The sequence below is a fragment of the Leptinotarsa decemlineata genome, unplaced genomic scaffold (assembly GCF_025532065.1).
Source record: "Leptinotarsa decemlineata unplaced genomic scaffold, Ldec_3_MD MMD2_tig00001064_RagTag_RagTag, whole genome shotgun sequence".
NCBI lineage: Eukaryota > Metazoa > Arthropoda > Insecta > Coleoptera > Chrysomelidae > Leptinotarsa > Leptinotarsa decemlineata.
This window is the reverse complement of record NW_027412558.1, coordinates 5,545,032-5,569,578: the sequence shown is the minus strand read 5'-3', so window position 1 is coordinate 5,569,578 and position 24,547 is coordinate 5,545,032. Positions and strand designations below refer to the sequence as shown.

Sequence of the window (24,547 nt, the reverse complement as noted above, 5' to 3'; positions counted from 1 at the left end):
TTTGCTCACTGCAAGGCTTTTATTCATCCTTAGCAACTTGATACGAGCTTGATAGGGATGAAGTACGATGTCTAACAGGACTTCTTACAGGTCACTGCTTTGAATCATCATCTGCAGAGTCTCGGACTGTCGGAAGACAGTGTGTGTTGCCTATGTTTGGAGAATGATGAAACAGCAGAGCACATGCTTTGTGCATGCCCCGCTGGGGACCGAATCAGGTTTTTAGAGTTCGGCAGAGCTGTACTCGTACCTTATGATCTACTCACCGTACAAACTAATCGGGTTCGTTGAGAAGCTGGGATTATTTGGTCGAGTGTGAATAAGTGTGAGCCACAATTAACCCTTGCAGGTTGCGGTGGAGTGTCTAATAATCCCTCTCACTTTGGACCTAACCTATCCCAACCTAATATATTTACTCCACTATTTTATTTCACTTCCTTTAGTCTTTTTTAACGCTCATGACATCTGAAGTGAACTGAATTCGGAATCTGACAAAACTGCACGTGCAAGTGGGAGCTTATTTAATATTCATCATTTTTCTAGTAACTTCTAGGAACGCGATATATGAAAATAATCATTCTTTCGTTGTTGGAAATACTATACATACACACGTTCATTCATTATACGTATTATTGAATATTGAAATTTCGCGGCCTACGTACATTCGATTGGCGATGGCATACGGTGATTGTTCTGAGTCAGAAAAATGTTTCCAAGTACATAGTACAAGCTTTTCAACAAGGTCGAGGAAGTGTAAAAAACGACGCTCGCCCTGAACGCCAAAAACAATACCGTTATCATGCCTCTTCATGATTGAAGAGATTCATGAAAGGACGACGTTTTGTGACAATTGAGCAGATAAAAACCGAATTCCTGGGAAAGCTCAGGGACATACCAGAAAGTGCATATCAGAACTGCTTTGAGTATTGGAGACACGCTGGCACAAGTGTATTACATCTGTGGGGGACTACTTTGAAAGAAACAGAATAGAAATTGATTGATGTATGTATGTATGTACGTATGTATGTACGTATGTATGTATGTATGCATGTATGTATGTATGTATGTATGTATGTATGTTTGTATGTATGTATGTATGTTTGTTTGTTTGTTTGTTTGTTTGTTTGTAACTCTCAAGCTCGGGATTTGTATTGACAGAATTATCGGCACTATTGCTTGATCTATTCGCGGGTAGATGGCGCTGTACGTAACTATCAATTATTGCTTGATCTGTTTGCGAGCAGATGGCCGCTGTACGTAACTATCAATTATTGCTTGAGCCATTCGCGGGCAGATGCTATATGTAACCTCCTTGATAGGTTGTTCAAAAGAAAATCAAAATAAAAAACATATTTTATGAATTATAAATGTTAGCGAAATTTTGTACTAACGATGAAATATTTGAACATTTACAATTACCAGTGATTCAGTACAGAAAAAGTTTTGAACGAAACAGAAGATACATTTTACATACAGAAGATACATTTCGATTATTTGAAAGCAAACCAGAATATGGATATCAACAATGAGAACTTCATCGTAAATTGAACACCTAAAAAATTCAGTTACTCAAATATTTCAAATAATCGAAAAATTAGGATAAAGGTGCTTGACATCCATATCAAATCAAAAAATTGATTTGAAAAATAAAATTATTCACTGAAAAAATATTTATAGACCATTAATATTTTGAATGAAACTTCAAATCAAAATTTTGTTTGAAGGTGATTGACAATGTTTCATGATGAATTTCACTAGTTCGGACTTCCATTATCTACTATATAAAATGATTTGAAATCCCTGAAACAACTAAAAAAGAAGAATTAAAAATGAATAGCTGAAAATAACAATTATATTAAGCAGTAAGCAGTATTGCTTAATATAATTGTTATTTTCAGCTATTCATTTTTATTTTTTTATTAAACTGCTTCAAGCATAGCCCACTGACTAATAAGAAAGTTTTTCTGCCTTATTCAGAGGGATCAGTCAAATTACGGATATGCAGTTGGTTAGTACCTCGTTCATTAGATGGAGTGACATTCTGTGATGTGTTCGCTCCAACTTCGGAAGAGGAATGAAATACTCTGAAAGAATTCCGATTTTCAATTGTGGAATATCATTGACTTTAGGTCGATGATGGTCACTATCTTGCACTGATGTGTGGCTAATAAGCCCGAAACCGGTCTGCAAGTGTGCCCGTTCCATAATTGAAAGTCAACTCTTTTAGTTGTATTGCCAATTGCATATGCAGGACATTTTGTGTGAAGATTCCTGCACTGACGCCTGTCGGATATAATCCAACGCCCTTCGTGGTATTAGCCAGGGGAGTAGTTGTTTTCTGTTAGGCGTCATTCCATTAAACCTACTGTGTAGCTATATAGAGACTGGCTTGAACGTTCGAAGTTCCATTTACTTTAGATTTATTCATTTTTAATTCTTCTTTTTTAGTTGTTTCAGGGATTTCGAATTATTTTATGTAGTAGACAATGGAAGTCCGAACTAGTGAAATTCTTCAAATTGTTTTTTGAAAATATTACTTCAAATTTTCTCTTTACTTCGAAACAATTTTTACAATTGTCCGCCCTCTGTTGGAGACTTACTGCATCTTAGTATTACTATATAATTTGAGACCTCAAACTTTATTATATTGTTTGACAGGAATTTTACGTTCATGCGCCGTCTGTCAAAGATTTATAATACTAGTGACTGGAACTTAAAAAAATATTTTTGACAATGAATCGGACTGAAAAGTGAAAAATAAATACAGTTTGAAAATACTGAAAAACACGCTTTTAAATAACATTGAACTGAAAAGTTAAAAATATTTTTTTTAATAAGCTTAAAACAATGACGAACGAAAAATACTAGTATTATTGTGAAAAAAACGTGGGCGCTTTGTGCCATATTTTTGTATATCAGGCGCCCGTCGCTTTTTTTACAATAATCTGTTTAATAAAATCAGTTCAAAATCTGTTTTTCCGTCAATCAGCTGTCGCCCCCATACCAACGACAACTCTCAAAAATTGAGAACTTGTGCGAGCTAAGGACTAACGAGGTCTTACTTTTCAACGTGTGATTCCTAACACGGTTGCAGCTTCAACCAGATAAATTCTCTCGAGAAAAATATCTGGTCGAGGCGGGATTCGAACCCACGGTCTTCCAATCGTGAGTCGGGCGCACTACCACCGCGGCCAATTCCACAACTAATTCTAGTATTTTTCGTTCGTTATTGTTTTAAGCTTATTAAAAAAAATATTTTTAACTTTTCAGTTCGATGTTCTTCAAAAGCGTTTTTTTTATTTTTTTTAAATATATTCATTTGAACAGACATCGTCTGTTTGAAATACTATATCACAAGGAAACGGCAATTCTTGTAACTCGTCATTGAAATATTCTTAAATTGCTCTTTCTCTGTGATCCCTGAAAGCGTCAATGTGCTTTAGTGCTGAACCACACACACGAATAGACTTCTGTCGGATGTAAAGTTTTCGCATGACACAAATACGAATTGTTTGATCTCAAAGCCGTCAAAGTTCATGTGCCTTTTTGTCATATGCACAATTTTCATACATGAAGCGAATAATTCACAATAGTTTTCCTGGAGAAAAGTGAGGCATTTCGTCGGGACGTATAATAACTCACTGAAGCCGAAAAGGCAAAAGAAAATAGCAATTTCGCGTTAAAGTTTGATTTACGAGACGAGGACTTGAATGAAACCTCATTTCCCAGTGCTCATTTGCATGCAAAACGTGTATTAATATTAATTTGTTGCTATAACTCACTTTTGCCACTGCGTGTTCCGAAAAGGTAAACATCCACGATAGAGGCGATCAATCAGGGCTGTAAATCAGTAAATTTGTACGATTGATTAATTTCGAGGTTTTTGAAAATGTATGAAGGACAACGGAGAAGAGATTCATCATTCATGACCAATTAATGCTGTCAGCTTTCATTATAGAGGGTAGCTACCCCTGAGTAGGGATAAAACCCACATGGAAAGCGTGCTTTGAAAATGTCTTGAAATGCCCCAAAAAGTTTCTGTCTTCGTATAATTGTTACTTTGTAATAAGGTAATGAAATTGTATTGAAAAGTATGTGTTCCAGTTTACCCCGTAGTAATCAGAGTTACATAAGGAACGGTTTTAGGGAAGATGTCTCAACAACTTTGAAATTTCTTGATTTTCAAATAAAAGGAAGAAACATTTCAAACAGTCTATCTCGCATTATGAAGGTATCAATTCTCACTTCCAGTTTACTAGAGGAAAGAGAGCACTTCGAATGAATCATTCTTCTGATAAAATAAAAAACATCCGACCATAAATCCAAGCATATAAAACCACCCCGCTACTTCCAGAAATGGGATATACTTCCTGAAACAAACACAAGGAAAAAAGTAAACTGCTGCATTATATTTATTTGCGAGCTTGTCACTTTGGCAATCATTCAATACTGAGTTGGGCATAAAAACAAAAGTAATAAAACCTGAACGTACAATATATATGTTCCAATAAGATTGGATAATACCGATCTGGCTCCAATTCCCAACACAAATAGACGATATCCAACGTATGGCAAACAGAGCAAGCATAGGCGTATCGTTTTTTGATTGCTGGAAGAAGAAGTGAATACCACAATTTGCTTCTGACGCTAATATTTATATACCACAGGTAAGTACAATTGGGTCGTGATAATTTTTCAAATAAGGTTTGTGAAGATCAAACCGTGAAGTTTAGTTTATGAAATTACCATGGATCTTCATCAAAAAACGGCCGAATCAATCAGAAAATCTGTTGAAATCTGTTTTTTAGGATAACCAGTTATCGCCCACCTAACATGGAATTCGTCAACATCCATATTTTTTTTCACGATGGAAAGCCAAGTACTATCCATTCCTGAGGAGCTGTTCAAAATACACTTCTTTCCAGATATAAGAATATACTTTCGTAAAATAAGTGATACAAGTAATGAAAGAGTAGTATTGTATTGGAAAACACATTTTATTTGTTCATCATTTATTACACAAGGTGGACAATTTGATAATTGGTAAGATATAGTGAAAACTGGAAGTGACTGAGACAGTGAAATTCTTAAATTTCTTCCAAATAATATCTATAAAGTTCACTGAATAACTATTCCTCAAATAATCTGAAAATGAAAGAATTTCAATCAATACATTGTTTGAATATGTTTCTGGAAAACATTATGTACAGCATTATATACAAAAGTCATTTTATAATTACAGAAATATGTATGAATATGTGAATAAACTTACAATGGCTTCGTTTCACGTATTTCATTTTATTGTTATTTTCTGAGCAGTAAAACATTGAAAGGTCTTTCCTATCTCGTGAAAATATGAAAGAGAATATTCATTCAATGATTCCTAATTAACTTTGCTTAGTTACGGTTTATTCAGTCATAATATCTTTTCAATTTCTATTTTCACTCTAAATAAAAAAAATCGACAGTGTAGAAATTATTATTGATTTCGATGTTGAACTTTTTTATTTCTTGACTTTCATAGAGATTCAATTTATTTATGAAAAAAATTAAAAGATCTAGAATTCCAATGGTTTCAATCCTTGATATTATCAAAGTTGAACTCACATATATCTATGTGAGTTCAACTTTGGTCACAACTGAACCTATAGAAAAATATTCAGGGGTGTGAGAATTGTAGACTCTTGTTTTGCGTAGTTTTCAACCGAATAAACTACAAGAAAAGCAGTTACATAGCTTATGTTAGGTAATCAATGATGTCGTGAAATCGTGGAATCTTTTTTATCGAAAACAAAAAGGCATGTGTAGTAAGTAGTTGTAGTATTCAGTTTCTTCTTTTGAAATGGTCAGAGACATTCAAGATGAAAATAATCACAGCTTCAGCTACCATCGAAGAAGTTCACCTCCAAGTAATCAATTATTCAAAAACTTCAACCTGTTCGGTAACGCTTTTAAAGACGAAGACAAACTATCAGAAAATTTGAAATCTTCAGGAAATGATAAATGTTTCAATCGTTTTGAGGAAGATTGGAAGACCAGGAAGTCTACTGAATTTAAGAAGGCCACCTGTAGCCACAAAGTACACTAGAGCCGTCTCATACATATGTTATCTATAGCTGAGGCTCCAGTCAATCTATTAATAACACTGATGATTTTCAAACAAGACTCAACCTCTAACGGAAGCAAGAAACTCTTTGGAAGGTTCGAAATAGATGAACATTTCAACCTAGCAGACCACTATTATAATATTCATGCAGTCATTGTTCACTGTGGTTCTGGCGTTGAATTTGGTCATTATTACGCCTTGGTCAAAGAAGAAACGGCCTGGTTTAAGTTTGACGATAGTCGTGTCACGAAGTGTTCTGGCGATGCATTGAATTTATTGGAGCCTCTGGAGACACCCCACATTTTGTTTTATAAGAGAGCGGACATTGTTAGATCAAGATCTTCAGATGATGTGGTGCTGCAGGTTTTTCCGGGTTTTCCTGAGGCTGAAAAAGCAAATGCGCCACTGGAATCAATGAAGTTGCCCCGGAGCGCCAATTAATTTTTATTGCTGTTTTTATTTTATTTTTATCGTTATTTTAATTATATGTTGTTTTCTGTTATCTAGTATCTACTATTATAGTATCTATTTATTATACTCTGTTATTTCCTGCTCTGTAATTGGGCTATGTCCTGTAGAGTATTGTATTACAAATAAATAAATAAATCAGTAAAAGTCAACATTGCCAGTTGATTTGGAAAAATATATTTTTTTACAGTTCAACCTTTATATATAAAAGTGTATATACAAAGGTTTAACTAAGTTATAGGTATATTATTGATATGCTTACATCATCGCTGTTACCAAGGTAGCTATGGACGTCATTATAATAAAGAATTCTGCGATATTTTTTGAATATAAATGTACCTTTTATCATTTCATTCATGGATATTACATATTGTGGCATCCTCTTAAAAAAAATCAATAACACCAAGTCATAGACCTTCCGAAATCTACACCGCCTACGTTCCTGACTTTCCCAACTAAAAGGCACGTGTCTCCAGAATATGCGCAACATTTCACCCCAAATACCTTCTGCAAGGGGTGACTGTGCCATAAATTAACATCCTCAGAACTTACTTAATTTCTAGTATTTCCGCTCACCTTATTTTCCTCGGGGTGTCCCTCCCCTTTCCCGTTCCCCGGCTCCCTTGCTCGTTTGTATTCCAATCCGATCCGTTTATGAAAACCATGTGGGGTTTTATTCGGGGAATCGCAAAAAATCTTGAAACACCTGAGAGTGATTTCGGGACACCTCTTCAATAATAAAGAAGTACATGAAAGCTTTGTGGGAACAACGCTCGCTCGGGGGGTGTTTATGATAATGGCATGAAGTGCGGAACGAAGGACGAGAGGATAGGATGTTTCCACTCGTGAAGTTTTCGGTTTTGGAATAATATTGCTAGAGGCGACACGCGTAAGAGTCACATTCGAGGGGTTGTATTTCCAAAAACAAACAACCGTTATTTTTTATTGTTTGAAAGGGGTGGCGGTATGTTTGGTGAAGTTTTTATAGGGAGGAAATTTAATTGCCTCTTCTAACTCGTTATTTATTTGTTACAGGATTGAGGTGAATCACAAACGGGACTAGCACGGGTTTATGTGTTGAAATAATGATCTAAAAAAATCCGAGTTACATTTGCACTAACAAATTGTTTATCAGTCTGATATATCTAATTACAAACCATTTGCGGTACCAAAGAATTTCTAGAATTTCGGAATTCGGCCTAGATATATTCCCCAAAAAATCAACTGAATGACACTGTACTCTACATTAAAGAAAACAATTGAAAATATTGTCAAGTGCATATATCGAGATGGCTGAAAGCTAAAATCATCTCCTCATTATGCTAACACTCTTGTCAACTGTTTTTTAATGGTTGGATGGAGAATAACCATGATAAACGACGAAGAAAATATAGAAACTCTATAATTATTCTTATCAGATTTGTTCTTGTTTAGTCAATTCGTAAACCTAAATTCTTTTTAATGCTTATTTACAATAATATTACATTAATCAATAATCTACACTAATATTATAAAGAGGAAAGATTTCATTCTTTGTTTGAAAAAGGCAAACTTTTCCAATTTCTAGACTTTATTTGGAATCGAATTGTTTAAACCGTATATAATTATTTTTGAAATAAAAATAAAAAATGCAAAATAGAAGCCTCTTAATCACTAGCGCAGGTGCAAAGATGAGGTGACGAAACAAGAACACCTTAAGCAGGTATATTTTGCAGTTGACGAAACAAGAATAAAATGGGTCATAACAGGTAAAATTTCCCTAGGTGACGAAACACGAATTGACGAAACAAGAAACTACCTTATCATTATTATCATATCTAGCCCGTGGGTTGGGTTACCTATTGGGCGCGTACCCAGGTGGCGGATAGGGGAACGGCCAGGGGACTGGAGGCCCTGTCCGGGAAGCCAATGTGGTCGCCGGAAATAAGTAGGGTGAGGGAAACTGAAACTCCCCAAAAGCCTTTGAAAAACATGCCACCGTGGACAAGCCTACCCAAGCTGAGGTGCAAGGAATCGTGCTGACAGCTGAATAGCCGCAGGGATTGTAATCAACCTACGTCTGATGATGTGAGGCTCTGCCAGAGTGACCAACACTTTCATTGCTAATCGTGGGAACACACATGAATGAAACAAACACGAAAACAAAAACAACAAAAACAGAATCCAATCCCGAGGCTGGACAGAAGTGCCCACCTCAATCTAAGGCGGTGGTTGGGAATGAACAGAAATATCCACCCCAATCTACCGCTTGGAATGAGGCTGGCCATGGCAGATCACCTCGTGATGTAATACAAAGGCCAAGGCGTAAGCGCATTTGCGGCGCCAAGGCCAAAAGGAGAAAGAGAGCGATAGAGGCAGGCGTGGCAGCAACTATAAGTGCGCCCTCCTCCTTCCCCATTCCATCTCCAACAGCAATGGCACTTCCTGCGGCGTACGACAAAAGCTTCGCCTTGAATGAAGGCAAGGAACCGGCTGCCCCTACAGGAAAGCTCCCTCACTTGTGCACCTCCACGGAGGGAACCCCAAGAAGGTTGAGGAAGCCGTGCAACGACAGTAATGTCGCTGCACCTTCCAAAACCTTCGCGGAGGTCACCGTGAGACCCCTCAAGGTTGCCAAAGAGAGTGTGTGTTCGGCCTACACCTGCCAATATAAAGGAGATGTCTCCTAGTGACCTGTCCACCTTCCTGGAAAGGGCAGGATGGACGTTGACCTAGGAGGATAACTCCTCGGGAGAATGTACTCTACAGATACAGATATAGATCATATCTAGCTCAGAATCAACGAATTTGGATACCAACCCAAACTAAAAAATGAAAAATAGTTCGAAACTAATTTGATATTGTGTTCAACATCGTTAATAAGTCCTATGGCTTGATGCAACCAATGACTTTTAATAACTCTGAAATTAAAATAAATCTATTACAGAAAAACTAATTTTGTTGGTAAAAAAGTGTGAGGTGCTAAATATCCAGTGTTATAAATACTTGGTTAGGAGCTGTTTGTCAGGTTGGCGCCATAATAGAAATATAATTTAAAGCATCTTACGCTTTTTTACAACAGAATTATTTTTTTGTAAATAGATTTATTCTGATTTCAGACTTATTGAAAGTCATTAGTTACATCAAGCCATAGGACTTATCAATCAATTTTAAATTAGTTTCAATTTTTTAGTTCGTATTGCTATTGAAGCGTGTTTTTTCAGTTTTCAAACTATTATTTATTTTACACTTTTCAGTGTGGCTTACTATTTCAAGCCCATTAGTTTTAACATAAAATATTTACGCATGCGCAGAAGTGTGGTTGTGAGAGGAAATTATTCAAAACTGGGATCTTGATCAAAATAATGAAATGAACTTATGAAATTATTGAATTGACACCGATTATTGATAAGTGTACAAAGTTTAAAATACATCTGTCGAGTCCAAAGGCTTCTGTTACAAACAAACATATAAGTGAAGATAAATAAAAGTGTTAAAAATTTTATCTGAATTATTATATCAAGTTGAAATTAAATTCGGCGTTACAAATCTTTGTCTGATCGAATTCCATGTTTTTAGCGTTGTGAAAAAATGTTTCTAAATAATTTTCTATAAAATAAAGTGATATAGACTCCTAGCCGTAGTTAACTTTGGCCAAATCGAACTCAATAAAATGAGATGAAGACTATAGTTTGCCGACAAAATTTTAAAGTTAGCTATTTTCATTTCCATAATAGAACATACTGAAACAAACAAATAAAAACATTCTAAGTAATCTAATCATTATTCATGGAGTTAACAGAATGATTGGAAATTCGTTTTGACTCATTATTTTTTATACTCAATTGTAATTTTTAGACTTCATCATTCTTTCAATATCCATTTTCTATGAAGTTCTAATGTAGTTAATATTTCTAGTTTCCAAAATATTCTATGCTACTTATTTCAATATATTCGACTTAAAAAAAAACTTGCATTTCTTCTTCTCAACCTAACTTTAGAACATATTCTGATAATCTGGAATTTTCCATCTTTTTTATGACTTATCATTGAGTCCTATGTATTTATTGTCGCAATATAGTTTCAGTTTTGTTATTCCTCTAATTGATTTAATAATTGATCAACTAATTTTAGGCTAACTTGGAAAAAGTTTGCAATAACACTTCACCTCAAATTATTATATACCGTTTTGTAAAAATCTATCAAAAATGTGAATGAAATCGATTTACCATCATTTATTATTGGTATTATTATATTAAAGTCGAGTGTGTTCATGGAACGTAGTGTAATACGACATCCATTTCCTCTCCACTCTACTCAAAACACGGCATTTTCTCATTCATTTTTTACACAATTAACTCATTCCTGAGATAAATTCCAAATGCAATTTCAAGAAAATGCAGACCTTTACGAGATTAAATGTAATGAGAATTCCATCCAAATAAATCTTTTCTGAAGCTTCAAAGCAACTTGAAACTACTTGACAACTCTCGGATAAAACGCTGATTTGAAATCCCATAAAAATAGGATTATATAATCTGATATCATAAACATAGGATTATATAATCTGATATCATATAATACAAAATAGTTTCCACAACTCTGCTGCATATGACTGCTATTTTCATGGAAAAACATGCCAGTAGCAGAAATAGGATATTCACTGCAGTTGCGTCAATAAAAGAAATTTACTGACGTTATTGACTGACTGACCACCACAATTCAGTTCAGAGCTGTATGCATATTTCCGTTCTGGCTTTTGAATATATGAAATAAACTGTGATTTTCTGGAAGAACCAAGCACCAACCTTTTTAGTGTTACCCAATATATCTCTGAAACCATTGATAGGAGATCCCAAGCTGATGTCACATATACGGACTTCTTCAAGGCGTTCTACAGACTTGATCACAGATTACTGCTATCGAAATTGTACAGGTACAGCTTTTCTCTGACTTTGATCCAACTTTTTATATCATAGTCCAGTGACAGGCGTCAGTATGATATATTCAATGGCTTCAAGTACGTGGATATGCAGCTAACTCAGGTGTTCCACAAGGAAACAACCTAGGTCCACTTCTCTTCAACGCCTTCATAAACGACATAGTTGAGGTCATTGACATTAACTGTTTGATATAGCGGATGACCTGAAATTGTATAGTGAGATCAATGGCATCGAGGACTGTCTTCAACTCTCCCTCAATCTGAAACGTGTAGAGTAATGGTGTTTTCGCAATAATCTTCCTTTAAACGCGAGTAAATGTAATGTAATGACATACACACTAAAAAATTGTCCATTTTCATATCAATAATAAACAATATTCCACTTCAACGGCCTCTCACATTCACCGATCTAGGTGTTACCTTTGACACCGAACTTTCCTTTATACCACACATTGAAGCCATTTTGTCTGCTGCAAACAGAATGTATGGATTTATTGCACGAATCTCCAGAAATTTCGTGGGGCCATCTACAGCGAAAACCTTATATTATGCTTTCGTCAGATCAAAATTAGAATTTGCATCCATAATTTGGAATCCACCTCATCAGTTGTATACAGAGAAAGTTGAATCAGTACAATGTCGTTTCATAAAACTTCCCTCCTATAGATCAGACAATATCTATCCACCAATTGGATTTCCCCATGATGCATTGTTAGTTAGACATACTATGAATAGCTCCAGTTGCTGTCGTGATTCTCACTCCACATTTTTTTTAAAACTGATTCATAATTTACTTATTGACCCACATATTCTGTAAAAACTGATTTTAAAGTTCCTAGACCAACCTCTAGAGTGGTTAATCCTTTTTATCTGCTAACAACACGTACAAATATTCTGAAACGTTCACCTCTGCATAACATGTGTGCCAAATGCAATTCTGCAAGTTGTCTGCTCGACATATCTGCTATTACATCTCTGTGATTAGGTCTTTCTACTTCAGCTAATTCTATATGTATTGTTTTTATATCTTATACCTTATTATAATTGTATTGTGATTTGACTTATATCCCTGTTATAACCTGTAGAACAGTGTATAAATAAATAAATAAAAATTTAATAAAGTGTTTAAGTAAGCTGCCAATTTGCAAATCACACTAACCTACTATTTTTTGTTACAGGACACCGTCCAGAGTTCCTCTCACTCCTCAACAATCAATTTTTGAGTGATGCACTCTACTCCAAGCACACCAACAAAATTTGATAATAACAATGATATCAAAAAGTCAATCGAGAAAATGAGCGATTCCAGCAAGTCCAGCTACCAGGCAATAAAATCTACGGAATCTCTACCGAACCCGAAGAAATCTAAGAAAAAATGCGGAATCCATCTCAACAACCTTTGGTCAGTGTGGTACGGGTTGTTTTGTTCAGTTTTGCAAGGATATGCTGCTCGAAAGTGCCTGAGACGAATATTGGGTGAGGACTACGAAAATTTTGCTTTGTTTGATGTTTGCCAAACATCCCACGAGTAGTTATATCATACGGGTCTTTTATTAAGCGCTTCCTATCTTCAAATCCAAATAAAACAAAGTGTCTGTTGGCTTTGAGAACGGATGTGGTTTGTGTCCTGTTCGCATTCCACTGCGACTCAACAAAACCTCACAAGAAAAAGTCTAACGGATTAAAATCGTACGATCTCGGTGGCCAGTTCACATCACCTCCACGTAAGATGACCATGTGAGCGACGCTCACAAGAATCGTCTGTTTTGGATTCTCCTGCACACGATGCTTTCGGCAGATCTTGCGTTTCATCGATGTACAGGCATTGGTCGATCGTTTACTGAACCAGTGGACTCAATTTTATCCACCTTATTGCGAATAGTCCTCTTGGTGAGAAGATTATAGCGACTGTAAAATTGGCTGAGCGGATGGTACAGAATGCTATATCCATCCATGGTGATTGGGCCAAGCAGACTGAATAAATGACAAGTAATTTGACAGATGTAGCTTCAACGTTATCAGTTGTCAAAGTTCGGAAATCCCTAATGGAAGAGCCTATATATCTGTACCAAAAATTGAGACACATAGTTCGAACTAATCACTCTGATTGAAAAAAAAACAGACATCACCAGAAGATGGCAAATGAGACTTTGCCGAAACATGCCGAAACATTGAGAAAATGATCCTTATGTATGTATATATATATATATATATATATATATATATATATATATATATATATATATATATATATAGATATATACTTCTTCTTTAACTAGCTCTACTACTTTCTTATCAAATTTTGAAAAATTATTTTTATGCCTGATGATTTCCCCAAATCAACTCGATGGGATTGAAAACACAAAAATAGGGGGAAGTCTCAGTATGGTGTGTCCATACTTTTCAGCAATACTCTCAAGGGCATACACTTTTTCAAATGTTTTCATCTGTAAAACTTCAAGTAGTTGGTTGTTGCTATAGTAATCTTCAAAATGCAAAAAAAATTGTATTTCATCTTCTCTCGAATTTTTATTCGGTAGTTTGATGAGCTGTCACGAAAGCTAGGGAGCGTTGTCAAGAACTATTACACTATTGGCATCCAAATTTGGGATCAATGTGTTTTCAAACCATTATCAGAAATATTAGCTTTCATGTTCTTATGATAGTCATTATTGCAGTCCTCAAGTTTTTTTCCACATAATTTCAAAGAATTCGAAACCCATCCTTCACTTCCTCCGCAATGCACAATGATTAGTCGCAATCCTTTGTTTGCGCATGTTAGGCGTACACATTCTCGAACCATCAGTCCACCCTTTCGTAACTGTGTCGTGAGTGTCATACCAAGTTTCGTCAAAATATAAAATTTGCTATTGTTCTTGTCTATATTTACTCATTTGGTTTAAGTATTTCTTACGCAATTCCATTATTCTTTTGCTTTCCATGACTGCTTGACGTTTGTTCATTATTTCAAATATAAATCCTATTTTCTTTATCCAATCCTGAAGAGTTTTGTCACAGCAGCTCACGTTATGGCCGGAAGTATTCAATTTCTTCCTTATGATATCGGTTGTAGGAATCTCATTGCTTTCGTAACAGTAGTATATTGTTTTTTTAATGATTTCATCAGATGAACATCTAAAGCTTTTGGTAATCCCGTATCATATCGCGTCTTGCGTTCATAAGGTTTGTTTTTGACTCTTTTACGTGCAGTTGAGAAAGGAATTTCGGTCAAATCTGATGTTGCTTGTAATAGTTTGTTTCCCTCAAAACCAAACTTGAGATGTAGATTCTTATATACGTTGAAACATACTATCTGTGTTTCAATATTCAAATGCATCCCAATCTTTTTTACTGGTATCTCTTTTTCGCATTGTCCACCATCGCTATTGAAATCACTACACAGAAAGAAGTCTACGTTGTTATCACACTCGTTATTGCTATTAGTACTTGTCCAAGGACGCCATATTTTAAACAGATAACAAAATGTTTAAGTAATTATAACTGCACCAATATCAAATTTCAACACTCAAATCGCGATCAGTTCCTGAACTGAACATTGACAACACATCTCTTATAACCATCCTCCCATTCTATTCGTCACCGTAAAATGACTTCAAAATTTGATTTTATGACTCTTCAGCCAATTATAAAACTCGGTAAGTAAAAATTATCCAATACGAACGGTCAATTCTTCAGTCGACGTGGACTAGTTGACAGCGGCATCATTTCTTTGTTGACAGCTTTAACTATTCACAATATAGGTTACTTCGACTATACTACTGTCAACCCAATCTGGATTTCGTACAAAGCACCATACCATGACAGTTTTACTTCCCATTACTAACGATATACTTAGAGCTACTGACGACAATGAGTATTAGCAGCAAGGTCCCAACTCCCAAAGTGTGAATCCTATCACATTGCCATAATAACATCGCTGAATGTAGATGATAAGTTCAATCACGCAATCCTAACTAATGTTCCGTAATTAGTATCTTGACACTAAGCGATGCCATTTGTTCACCACAATTTATATTATGATAGATGAAAATATCTCCAATTAATTTCTTGTGTGAATTAATTACTCTGACGAAAAGTTTGTCTACCAAAGTTTCACTGATTAATTCGACCTTTACACAGAAACCACCCACCCCAATTAACGATGATTAAAGACTTCGGAAACAAACTCCCTCCCGGCCATTATTTTTCGGAACATTCCCGATAAGTTCCTGCAGAAGTGCTTTAAACTCTTGTATATTCCTGTCTTGTTCAATAAATCTTTTCCTCGCAGAATACACGATATTCAACTTCGTGATAAAAGTTGATTTTATTCGAGTTGACTTTCTAAGCAAATTCTTTATGGAAATCATTTCAAAAGAGTAATATCATGTGTCGCTTGATAAATGCAAATAATAATTAATCTGAAAAAGGGGTTGGTTGGATAACAGGATAAATTAAAAAAAGAAATTGTATTTTTGCCGACGTTTCGAATTCAATTAAATTCTTCTTCAGGGCTCTGTAATAACGAATTTTCACAAATATAACTTCCACGAAACTTATACGATTATAATCGTTTCAATTTCAGAAGAAATATTGAGTTCCTAATTAAATTACTTACCAAAAATAAGGTTTTTTGTGTTGATAATATTACTATTTTAAAAACCATCAGACATAATTGAAACATATTTAAAAAATAAAAATAAAGAACATTGCAACAACGAATTTCCAAGACAACACCAACACAAAACGGCATGAAACAAACGATTAGCTCTATCTGTGATTCTGATAAGGTGGTGTCTGTTTTTCAATCAATGACAGAAAGAAAAAGAATGAAAAAAGTTTAAATTATTCAGGTATTTTACGTATCAAATTGAAATATGCAGTATTAAGGCCATCGACATCTCTTCTAGTGTTAACACTATCGCATTTGAGGATATGTATCATTTCGCTCAAAAGTCTTTTTGATAAATATGGTTGAACATGTAGAATAGTTGGATAATCAAAATCAAGAGTGTGTCCATATTCAGTTTCTTAGAGTCGCTCATGTGTTCTGAAACTCGTGTTTCAGGATACCGTCTGGTTTTTACCAACATATCATTTGTAACAGCTTCCACAGTTCAATTTATACAAAATATTGGATTGTTTTTCTTGTGGTGCTTTTGTTTTTTGTTTCGCTCAACACAAGCCTGATATCTAAAAAGCAGAATGTAATGATGTTGTTATGATTTAACCTATGGGATTTGGTAAATTTGGTTTATAGAACTTATTGAGACGGTCATTTTGCGAAATTTAAAATCCAAATCTGGTCAAAACTTAGCCGAATATGAGCAATTAAAAATTCGAAACTTCAGAAATTGAGGATATTTGCACCTATAGGGCTGAAGCTTTGCGTGAATATGTCTTTCAGTGCCCGGTACTTGAAAAAAAATGCGAGAAATTGTTTTTTTCGGGAGATATTGCTAATGTTCGCAGATATGGACCAAAATATCTGTAGAATTGACGTACTAGAGGCACCCTGGAACGAGTTGATTCTGGTGTTTTTTAACGAGACCTGAATTTCCCTATCTTTGAAAAAAAACATCGACTTTTTGAATTTTTCAAACCACAATTTCGCCTGAAAAGTATATTGTTTTTGAAGTGAATTCACAAGGTATTTTAACATAGTTGTTTGGTTCCAGTAAACAGATAGCACTATGAAGAGATTAATTTTATTTTTTGGAAATTGAACCAGTGGTGAAGTTTTAATTACGTCCGAACTGTGCGGTCAAAAACTTGATTTCATTGTCAAATTTACTGTCCTCTCAATTTGTAATGAGAAATACCTTTAATTTTCAAAATAACTTTCCATTTTGGGTGTACGGGAAGCCCTCTGCAAAATTTCAAAAAGAACTTTGAAAATAATTGAGTTTTTTCTCGAGTCAATTTCATAACCGCATTTATTACTATAATTACTATGAAAATTGGTTCAGAATTGATGAAGATATGGATTTTTTCCAAGAGCCGTGATTTTATCACCCGCGTGCGTCATTTTTATGACGTCGTAAAGTTTGAGTATTTCACTAGTTTTTGTGAATATTTCAGTCCTCAATATTCATGAATGAAAGGGGGATAAGGTTTTTGCACCTGATTGAGCTGAACTATATTTATATGTGTTTATGCCAGTTTCAGAATACTCGTATTTTGGTTTTGAATCGATTTCTTGCAAATTCGTTCAATAAACATGTTCCTGAAATGAGATTCATTCATTTTGGGGGAGAAACAATAAAAAATCGAAGTTACATATAAAATGACGTAAAATTAGGAAAAACACCCGTGGAATTCGATCGGAATGTCAATTTCAACAATACATTTTACTCGTTATTTGTGAACATACATGATATCCTGTATTTTTTTTTTGTACAGATTGTTTTTTGAGGTGAACCATGCCACATCTGAAATAACTATTGAAGACAAATACCCAAGTTGACAAATTTTACGAATTTACATCACGTTGATTCTCTGAATCTTTCGAACTTTCAAAAAATTTGAGAGATACCTTATCTCATAGTGGTTCGAGAGTATAATAGTATTGTTCGATTACATATTCAAAAAACTTTTGAATTGGAGCAGTCTTGAATTCTTGGAGGTGAAGTCTTGTAATTTCTAAAGAGACACGAAATGATTAAACACGTTTTTTATACAATTTTCATTTCTCCAGTTCAAAAATGATCTCCGTTTCCATACATTGTGATGTGGTCAAAGTAAAAAAAAATTCATTTTCTTCTCAAAATAACCTACATAGGTGAGTGATTGATAAAAACTCAGGGTAACAACAAATCGAATGTTCTTTGGTACAGTTCACATAGTAAAAACTGAAACCCACATCACCTACCCTTATTTTCCAACAAAAACATTATTCTGTTCTATTGTTGTTCGTAGATATTCAGTCAGTTCGAGGATTCATAGGTATCATTGTGACGGCAACTAATTCCCATTGTACGAAGAATTAGGAGATCCCGAAGCATTGTAACAATCGGTTAACCACATTTGGAAACTTCAGAATGAGCTGTTAATCTGTTTGCTAAGGAAACCTCCTGTTTTGTCTAATAAGAAGACGTAGGAAGTCGTTTCAAACAGGAATTCAGATGTTAGAGGAATTATAGAAGAAGAGGTAGATGTCAGTTGGAAACGAACCTCAAAAAGACTTTTTCTAATAATATCAACTTCTTGAAGAAAAGAAACATGTCTCCAGGAGTAATGAGAGAAAATATCTATTACTAATGAAGTTTGATTCAGGAAAATCAGATGACATTGAAAAACTTCGGAAAAATTCCTTAAAACAATTGTTTCCTCAGATAGAACCCAAGTAGGTTATCACAAAATGTGATTACAGTGATTTTTACATCACTCTCGAGCTTTCTACAGTGCTTCTGCATAAAGAAAAATATTGCGTAGTGAGATGGAGAGGGATCTCAAACAAAATTCGAATACCAGAGTTGCTGATGAATAATTCATATCAATTCATTTATGATTTCCATATAATTATTGACCAGTTTCTCACTTTTCAAAATTAATCATCATATCCCAATGACGCAAGTTGTCTTCTGCAGACCAGTTCGATTCACTATTCAAATTCGGAATCGATATAAAAGTTTAGTTCAGAATAGATCTTTGAGGAACGCCAAGATTTTCTCATGTACACATTTTAATACCTTGTGAAAACCATCTTTGATGTCAATCTATTCAAATTTCTCCGAGTGGAGTTCAAACATCTATCTTATAAAAAACTTTGCATAGATCCACTCATGAAGTCCATATACTATATGTCAGTTTTAGACTCAGTATCTAGACCTGCCTTAAGTCATACTGAGAAGCAACAAAATTTTCAACCCTTCTTAGCTGGTGCTTAAATTCAACTGACCAATTTTAAAGACATAGAATTGAAGTGGATTGAATTGATACATTGAATATTGTTCTTCGTTTCATAAAACGTTACTATTGACTTCATAAGATTGACAACAGTTAAATTTGAAGAACTTCCTCTATTTTCTCCAAATGGTTTGGTTCATCCACCAGATGATTTATTATTGAATCTCACTTTCCTTCTCAAATTCGGTAAAATGAATATCCTCTATTTTATCGTTAGTTCAATGTAAAAATAAGTCGAATGAAATTTATGTTTACCGTTCATTAAAGTATCATCTTGATATTTTCGGTGAATGCTATAATAAATTTTCTCTTCAGATATTATTTTCAAACAAGCTTTGTATTTCAGAGATTGGGAACAATTTTCCACTGAAAATATTTATAAAAAAGCTGAACATATCGCATGAAAAGTCCTTAGGCAGAAACTATTCAGAACGAAATCCTTCGATGTATTCATTCCTTGTTTTGCGTTATTATGAATGAAGACTCCAGGAGACTGGATATTTCTTCAGAATTCTAATGATTGCTAACTACAGAACGAGTGACTGGAATGAGGTTGCATTAGCAAAACCTAAATTAGATGAGATTTGACAGACATTGTATATAAATTGAAAATCTACGAATAGCAAATCACATCACTCATCAAAGACGATTTAACTCATCACTAATTATTTAATTCTCAGAACTGATTCTCTCAGTATCTTGGGAATCATCAATAGTGAAATATAATGAGTTTCGTTTTATTGTCAAACTCTGTCCTGTTTTCACAAAAGTCACCGTTTCTCAAGAATTCAAAATGTATAGAATATGTATTGAAGTTGAGATAGAAAGAGTTATTACCTTCATTGTTTATCATGAAATTATCTTAAAGAAAATCATTAACTTCTTCGTTTTTGAATGATCGGCATTCAAATAAAAATATTCATATTTTGTTACGCTCAAGGCGAGAACGATAAGGTGAGCAAACGAACGAACCGCCACTGGCACACAATTGACAACGTCACATGTTCCCGACGTGAAGAGAGTCAGCAATTTATTTTACCTAAATTCAAATTTCTCTTTTTGATTGTTTGTGTAGCAATTTATGCTATGGAGGTTTCCAACTGAAGATAGCAATTGTATAGTATATTGTATAATCAAATTTTTGATGAATTCTACAGAATTGGTATTATGAGATTGACTGCTCTCATATTATGTTTATTGAACTGTTTACCAAGTTCACGCTTATTGTCATGTATTTCTAGTAGACATTACTGAATGTACTAGACGTTACCGCCATTAATCCCAATTTTTCGAAAATGGGACGACAGAAATATCTGAAACCAGTGCTCGAAATCATACTGATGGCTAGCTTTTGAAGAATGGAGATTTTTACGTTATTAGGAAAGTTTCCTCAGCCGAGGAGAGAATGAGATATAGTTATTTGGATTTTGTTGTTAATTTTTCCTTTAATACACTCTCTATGTTCTTGTCAACAACGAATTCCAGCAAAACTCCTTCCAAAATAGAGTATGAAAATGAATAATACACATTGAAGACACAAAACACAGAATAAATTTATTTCTGTACAAACAGATAAACATGCAATAATCGGAAAAACAATGACTTTCAAATGAAGGACAATACTTCAATAGAAGAGTAGAGTCAACAACAACCCAACTGTTCAGGAACCTCGCTGTAACTTACGCAATAAACAACATATGAAAACATATTGAGACATATCTTAACACCAGTTACGTTTATGTGAAGAACCAACATATTTGAGTATACCACATGAGATGTTGGTTGGATACAGAATGGTTGTTTTCACGAAAACTTTATTCCATATAAATTACAGCTTCGACTTACTAACGTAAGTACAGAGGTTGAGGGTAGCAGTTGAAGTGTTTTTACAGCTTTGCCACCTCGAAGATCCAAACCTCATAGTAGCCCATTGTTCCCGAACTATGTTTGGGCAATGCGCTGAGAAACTTCCAGCTTTTATAAAATAACGGAGATTCCCCATTGACGGGCTCCTGGATCAATGTCAAGTATCTCAAAAAACATTTTCATAGCCATACAGCCGATAATACAACGCCATGGAAACCATATCGACAGAAACGACACTCTACAAAGTTGAATAAAAATACTTCGCTACCTTAGTCAACGAATAAAATATTAAAAACTCCGATAAGGTCGTAAAACTGGATGCTATTCAAATATTGATGCAGTATAAAAGCATCCATGTCAGCTGGGACATACCTTGGATAAAGGATGAGAGAGTATAAATTATCTGGAGATTACAATGAGATAGGCGAAGCTCAAACTTTGACTTCGGTTCGGATGGAGAATTTACTCGCACTTTGAAAGCCTTGTTAATTCCTACTAGATATATCGACCTGCTTCTGTTGGGGAATTTAATTGTGAATGGCAGGACTTCGAACTGATAATTTACGAGCAGAGTAAATACCGAACAGAATAACTAGAATGACTGAAATTAGTAGATTCTGTCAGTTGACGGAAACGTGAGTGGGAAATTTGAGAAACATGTGTCCTTCACAGTAGGTGTCTCGATTTCCAATTAGAAAATGGTATGTACTGTGATTATTTTCTTCCAACCGATGAAATGATAAAAAAATGAAGGCTAGGCCACCAAAAAAAGTATCACAGTGATAAAACTATTCTTCCCAACAGCGATGAAAGTGACAGCCATGGAATCAGCATCTGGGTGTCATTATTCTTGAATTATATGTGACTCTCAGGGCCTACTTATGCATTATCCTCACAGTTTTGACCACTGTCACTGTTCTGACCAAATTTAATCAATGGAAATCAGATATTCAATTCAATTCAAATATACTTTATTGTCTGAAGAATAAATTCTCATTGACAAAGCTTTGTGCGAAATATAAATAACATATAAATGAAATCACAAAACTATCGCAACAGTAAAATCACTAAAAGTAAATAACAATAACCTAATACAAAGGCTCAGGCTATTAGAACATGGTCAATGAAATTAAATAAATCAATTTTAACTAATTTGAATCAAATCAATGAAATACCGTAGATATTACAGTTAGTCATATTCAATTAAAATTATCATCGTAGAATCATGTTGAGCTATAATAAGGTCTCACAGAAAGCAAGTATTTCAACTCTTTCTTAAGAGCTCTAAGGTCATTTATGTTTCTTATAGCTTGAGGAAGGTGATTGAACATTTTGAGACCGTTGTAAATAATGGAATCTTTAACTGAAGCTGAATCTTTGCCTGGTTTGATACATTGGCTCGTCCAAGTTGTTGAACAAGTTCCTATTTTCAAAGAGAAGGCAGATTGTCTCACATTCAAATAAGGAGACCACAGTTAGGATTCTTTTAGAGGCAAAAAGAGGCCGACAAGAGTCCCTAGGCTTGGCTTTGAATATGCATCGTATTGCACCTTTTTGTATCAGTAATACTGATTGAAGGCATGTGGTAGAACACACACCCCAAAAACAAATACCATAATGAAGATGAGATTCTAAAAAGGAATGATAAACCATTCTAGCTATTGCAACTCCGAACTCAAATGCAGTTACTTGTATTGCATAAAATCCAAAGGAGAGCTTAGATTTCAAAGTATCTTCATGTTTATTGAATTTTAAATTATTGTCAATGAGCAAGCCAAGGAATTTAGAAGTTGGTTCGTTGTCAATTTGATTATTATTTAGACGTACGGCTGGAATCTGGCAACGATAGGACACTACTTTTCTTTTTGATACATTCAAGCTCAAGACATTTGAGTCAAACAAGTCTTTCACTTTCGTGATGTCATTCTCAATAACTTCATACAACGTATGATTGTTAGGAGCATGCCATACAATTGTCGTATCAGCAGCAAATGAAGTAAATTTTTCTTGGATGTTGATAGACGATAGGTCATTAATGTAAATTAAAAATGAAAGTGGGCTCAGTAACGAACCTTGTAAGACGCCGCAAGTAATTTTACCTTCATTGGAGTATGAAGTGGTTTCCACCATGCAGCCGTTGAGTTTTCCTGGATTCCACTTTCAGGTCCAATGGTCCTATTCAGGTCCGAAAAGAAAGGATTTGAAAGAATTCTACTGGAACACAACCTTTCTGAAATTAACTAGTTTGTTAGAACTTTATTCTGTTATTACCGTTCGTTAATATTTTTTCTCGGTGTCATATCTTCGGAAAACCTGTAGATTGATACATTTTGTGATTCTCCGTTATCTGGCACTCTGAACAACACCTTCAGTGTATCTACAATATGTATAGAAGAATATAAAAATTGAATATTAGTGTACTACGGTTACTAATGACAATAATCATTGTACCTTGTGTTTGACATTCGAATTATCAAACCTAGATGTCGCCTTCTCCGTAGTCCTACCCTATATTATAAACCAGTGTATAATAACATTTCCTGACCAATTTACACAGCGCCAGACTTTGGAAAACAAATGAAAATCATACATTGCCGCTTCTGCTGCTTTTCAAGCGGAAAACCGCAGTAAGACATCCATTCATCAACTTGACGGAACTTGCTTGACCCGATTCAAAATGGGACCTAACAAGATTAATCGAGCTGAGAATATGCGTTTTCGGAAAGTGGCGTATCGAGTCAAGTTTCGGGAGAAGACGGGAGCTGATATTCCCAAAGCTGCATTCGTTGAACTGGAAAATTGAGTTGATACAGTCTCGATAGCCAATAGGCGGGGTCGCCATATCCGTGTTATTAGTGTGCCCGTGAATTTGGCTGGAAATGAAATTTGGAAATATGTATATCACCACAAAAGATTTTACATGCGAAATATACTGGTTTCATTGATTTTTTCTGTTGAGAGTAGAACGTAAAACTCTTTCGAATGTCTCACACTGGAATTTATTCAACTCTTCATTTACAACCATTAGGTTTCAATAGTCTGATAAAGCGTTTTAGCCGGATGAAACCAGATGAAGAACATAATCTTGATGTGATACAAAACACACTGATCAAAATCACCTTGAAGAAGGATAGGAGATATTCTACAGAGTTACTCTACGAATAAAGTGGTTTGTTCAAAGTCAGCAAATTATACGATTATCAATGTTATCATGGATTTGTAGTAACTCCATTAACATCATTATATTTATAATTTATTTATTTATTCATTTATTTCAT

General features: G+C 34.7%; 1 protein-coding gene across 3 annotated transcripts in view; it reads left to right on the top strand.

Annotated features, from left to right (window-relative positions):
* Positions 1-24,547, top strand: part of tinc (transmembrane protein tincar) — a 252,546-nt gene that overhangs the window by 103,812 nt on the left and 124,187 nt on the right. For all 3 annotated transcript variants that reach the window (XM_074175557.1, XM_023162041.2, XM_023162040.2), the window contains exon 2: positions 12,674-12,971. In XM_074175557.1, the coding sequence (XP_074031658.1) occupies positions 12,722-12,971 (250 nt within the window). In that variant the 5' untranslated portion in view covers positions 12,674-12,721. The remainder of the gene's footprint in view (positions 1-12,673; positions 12,972-24,547) is intronic.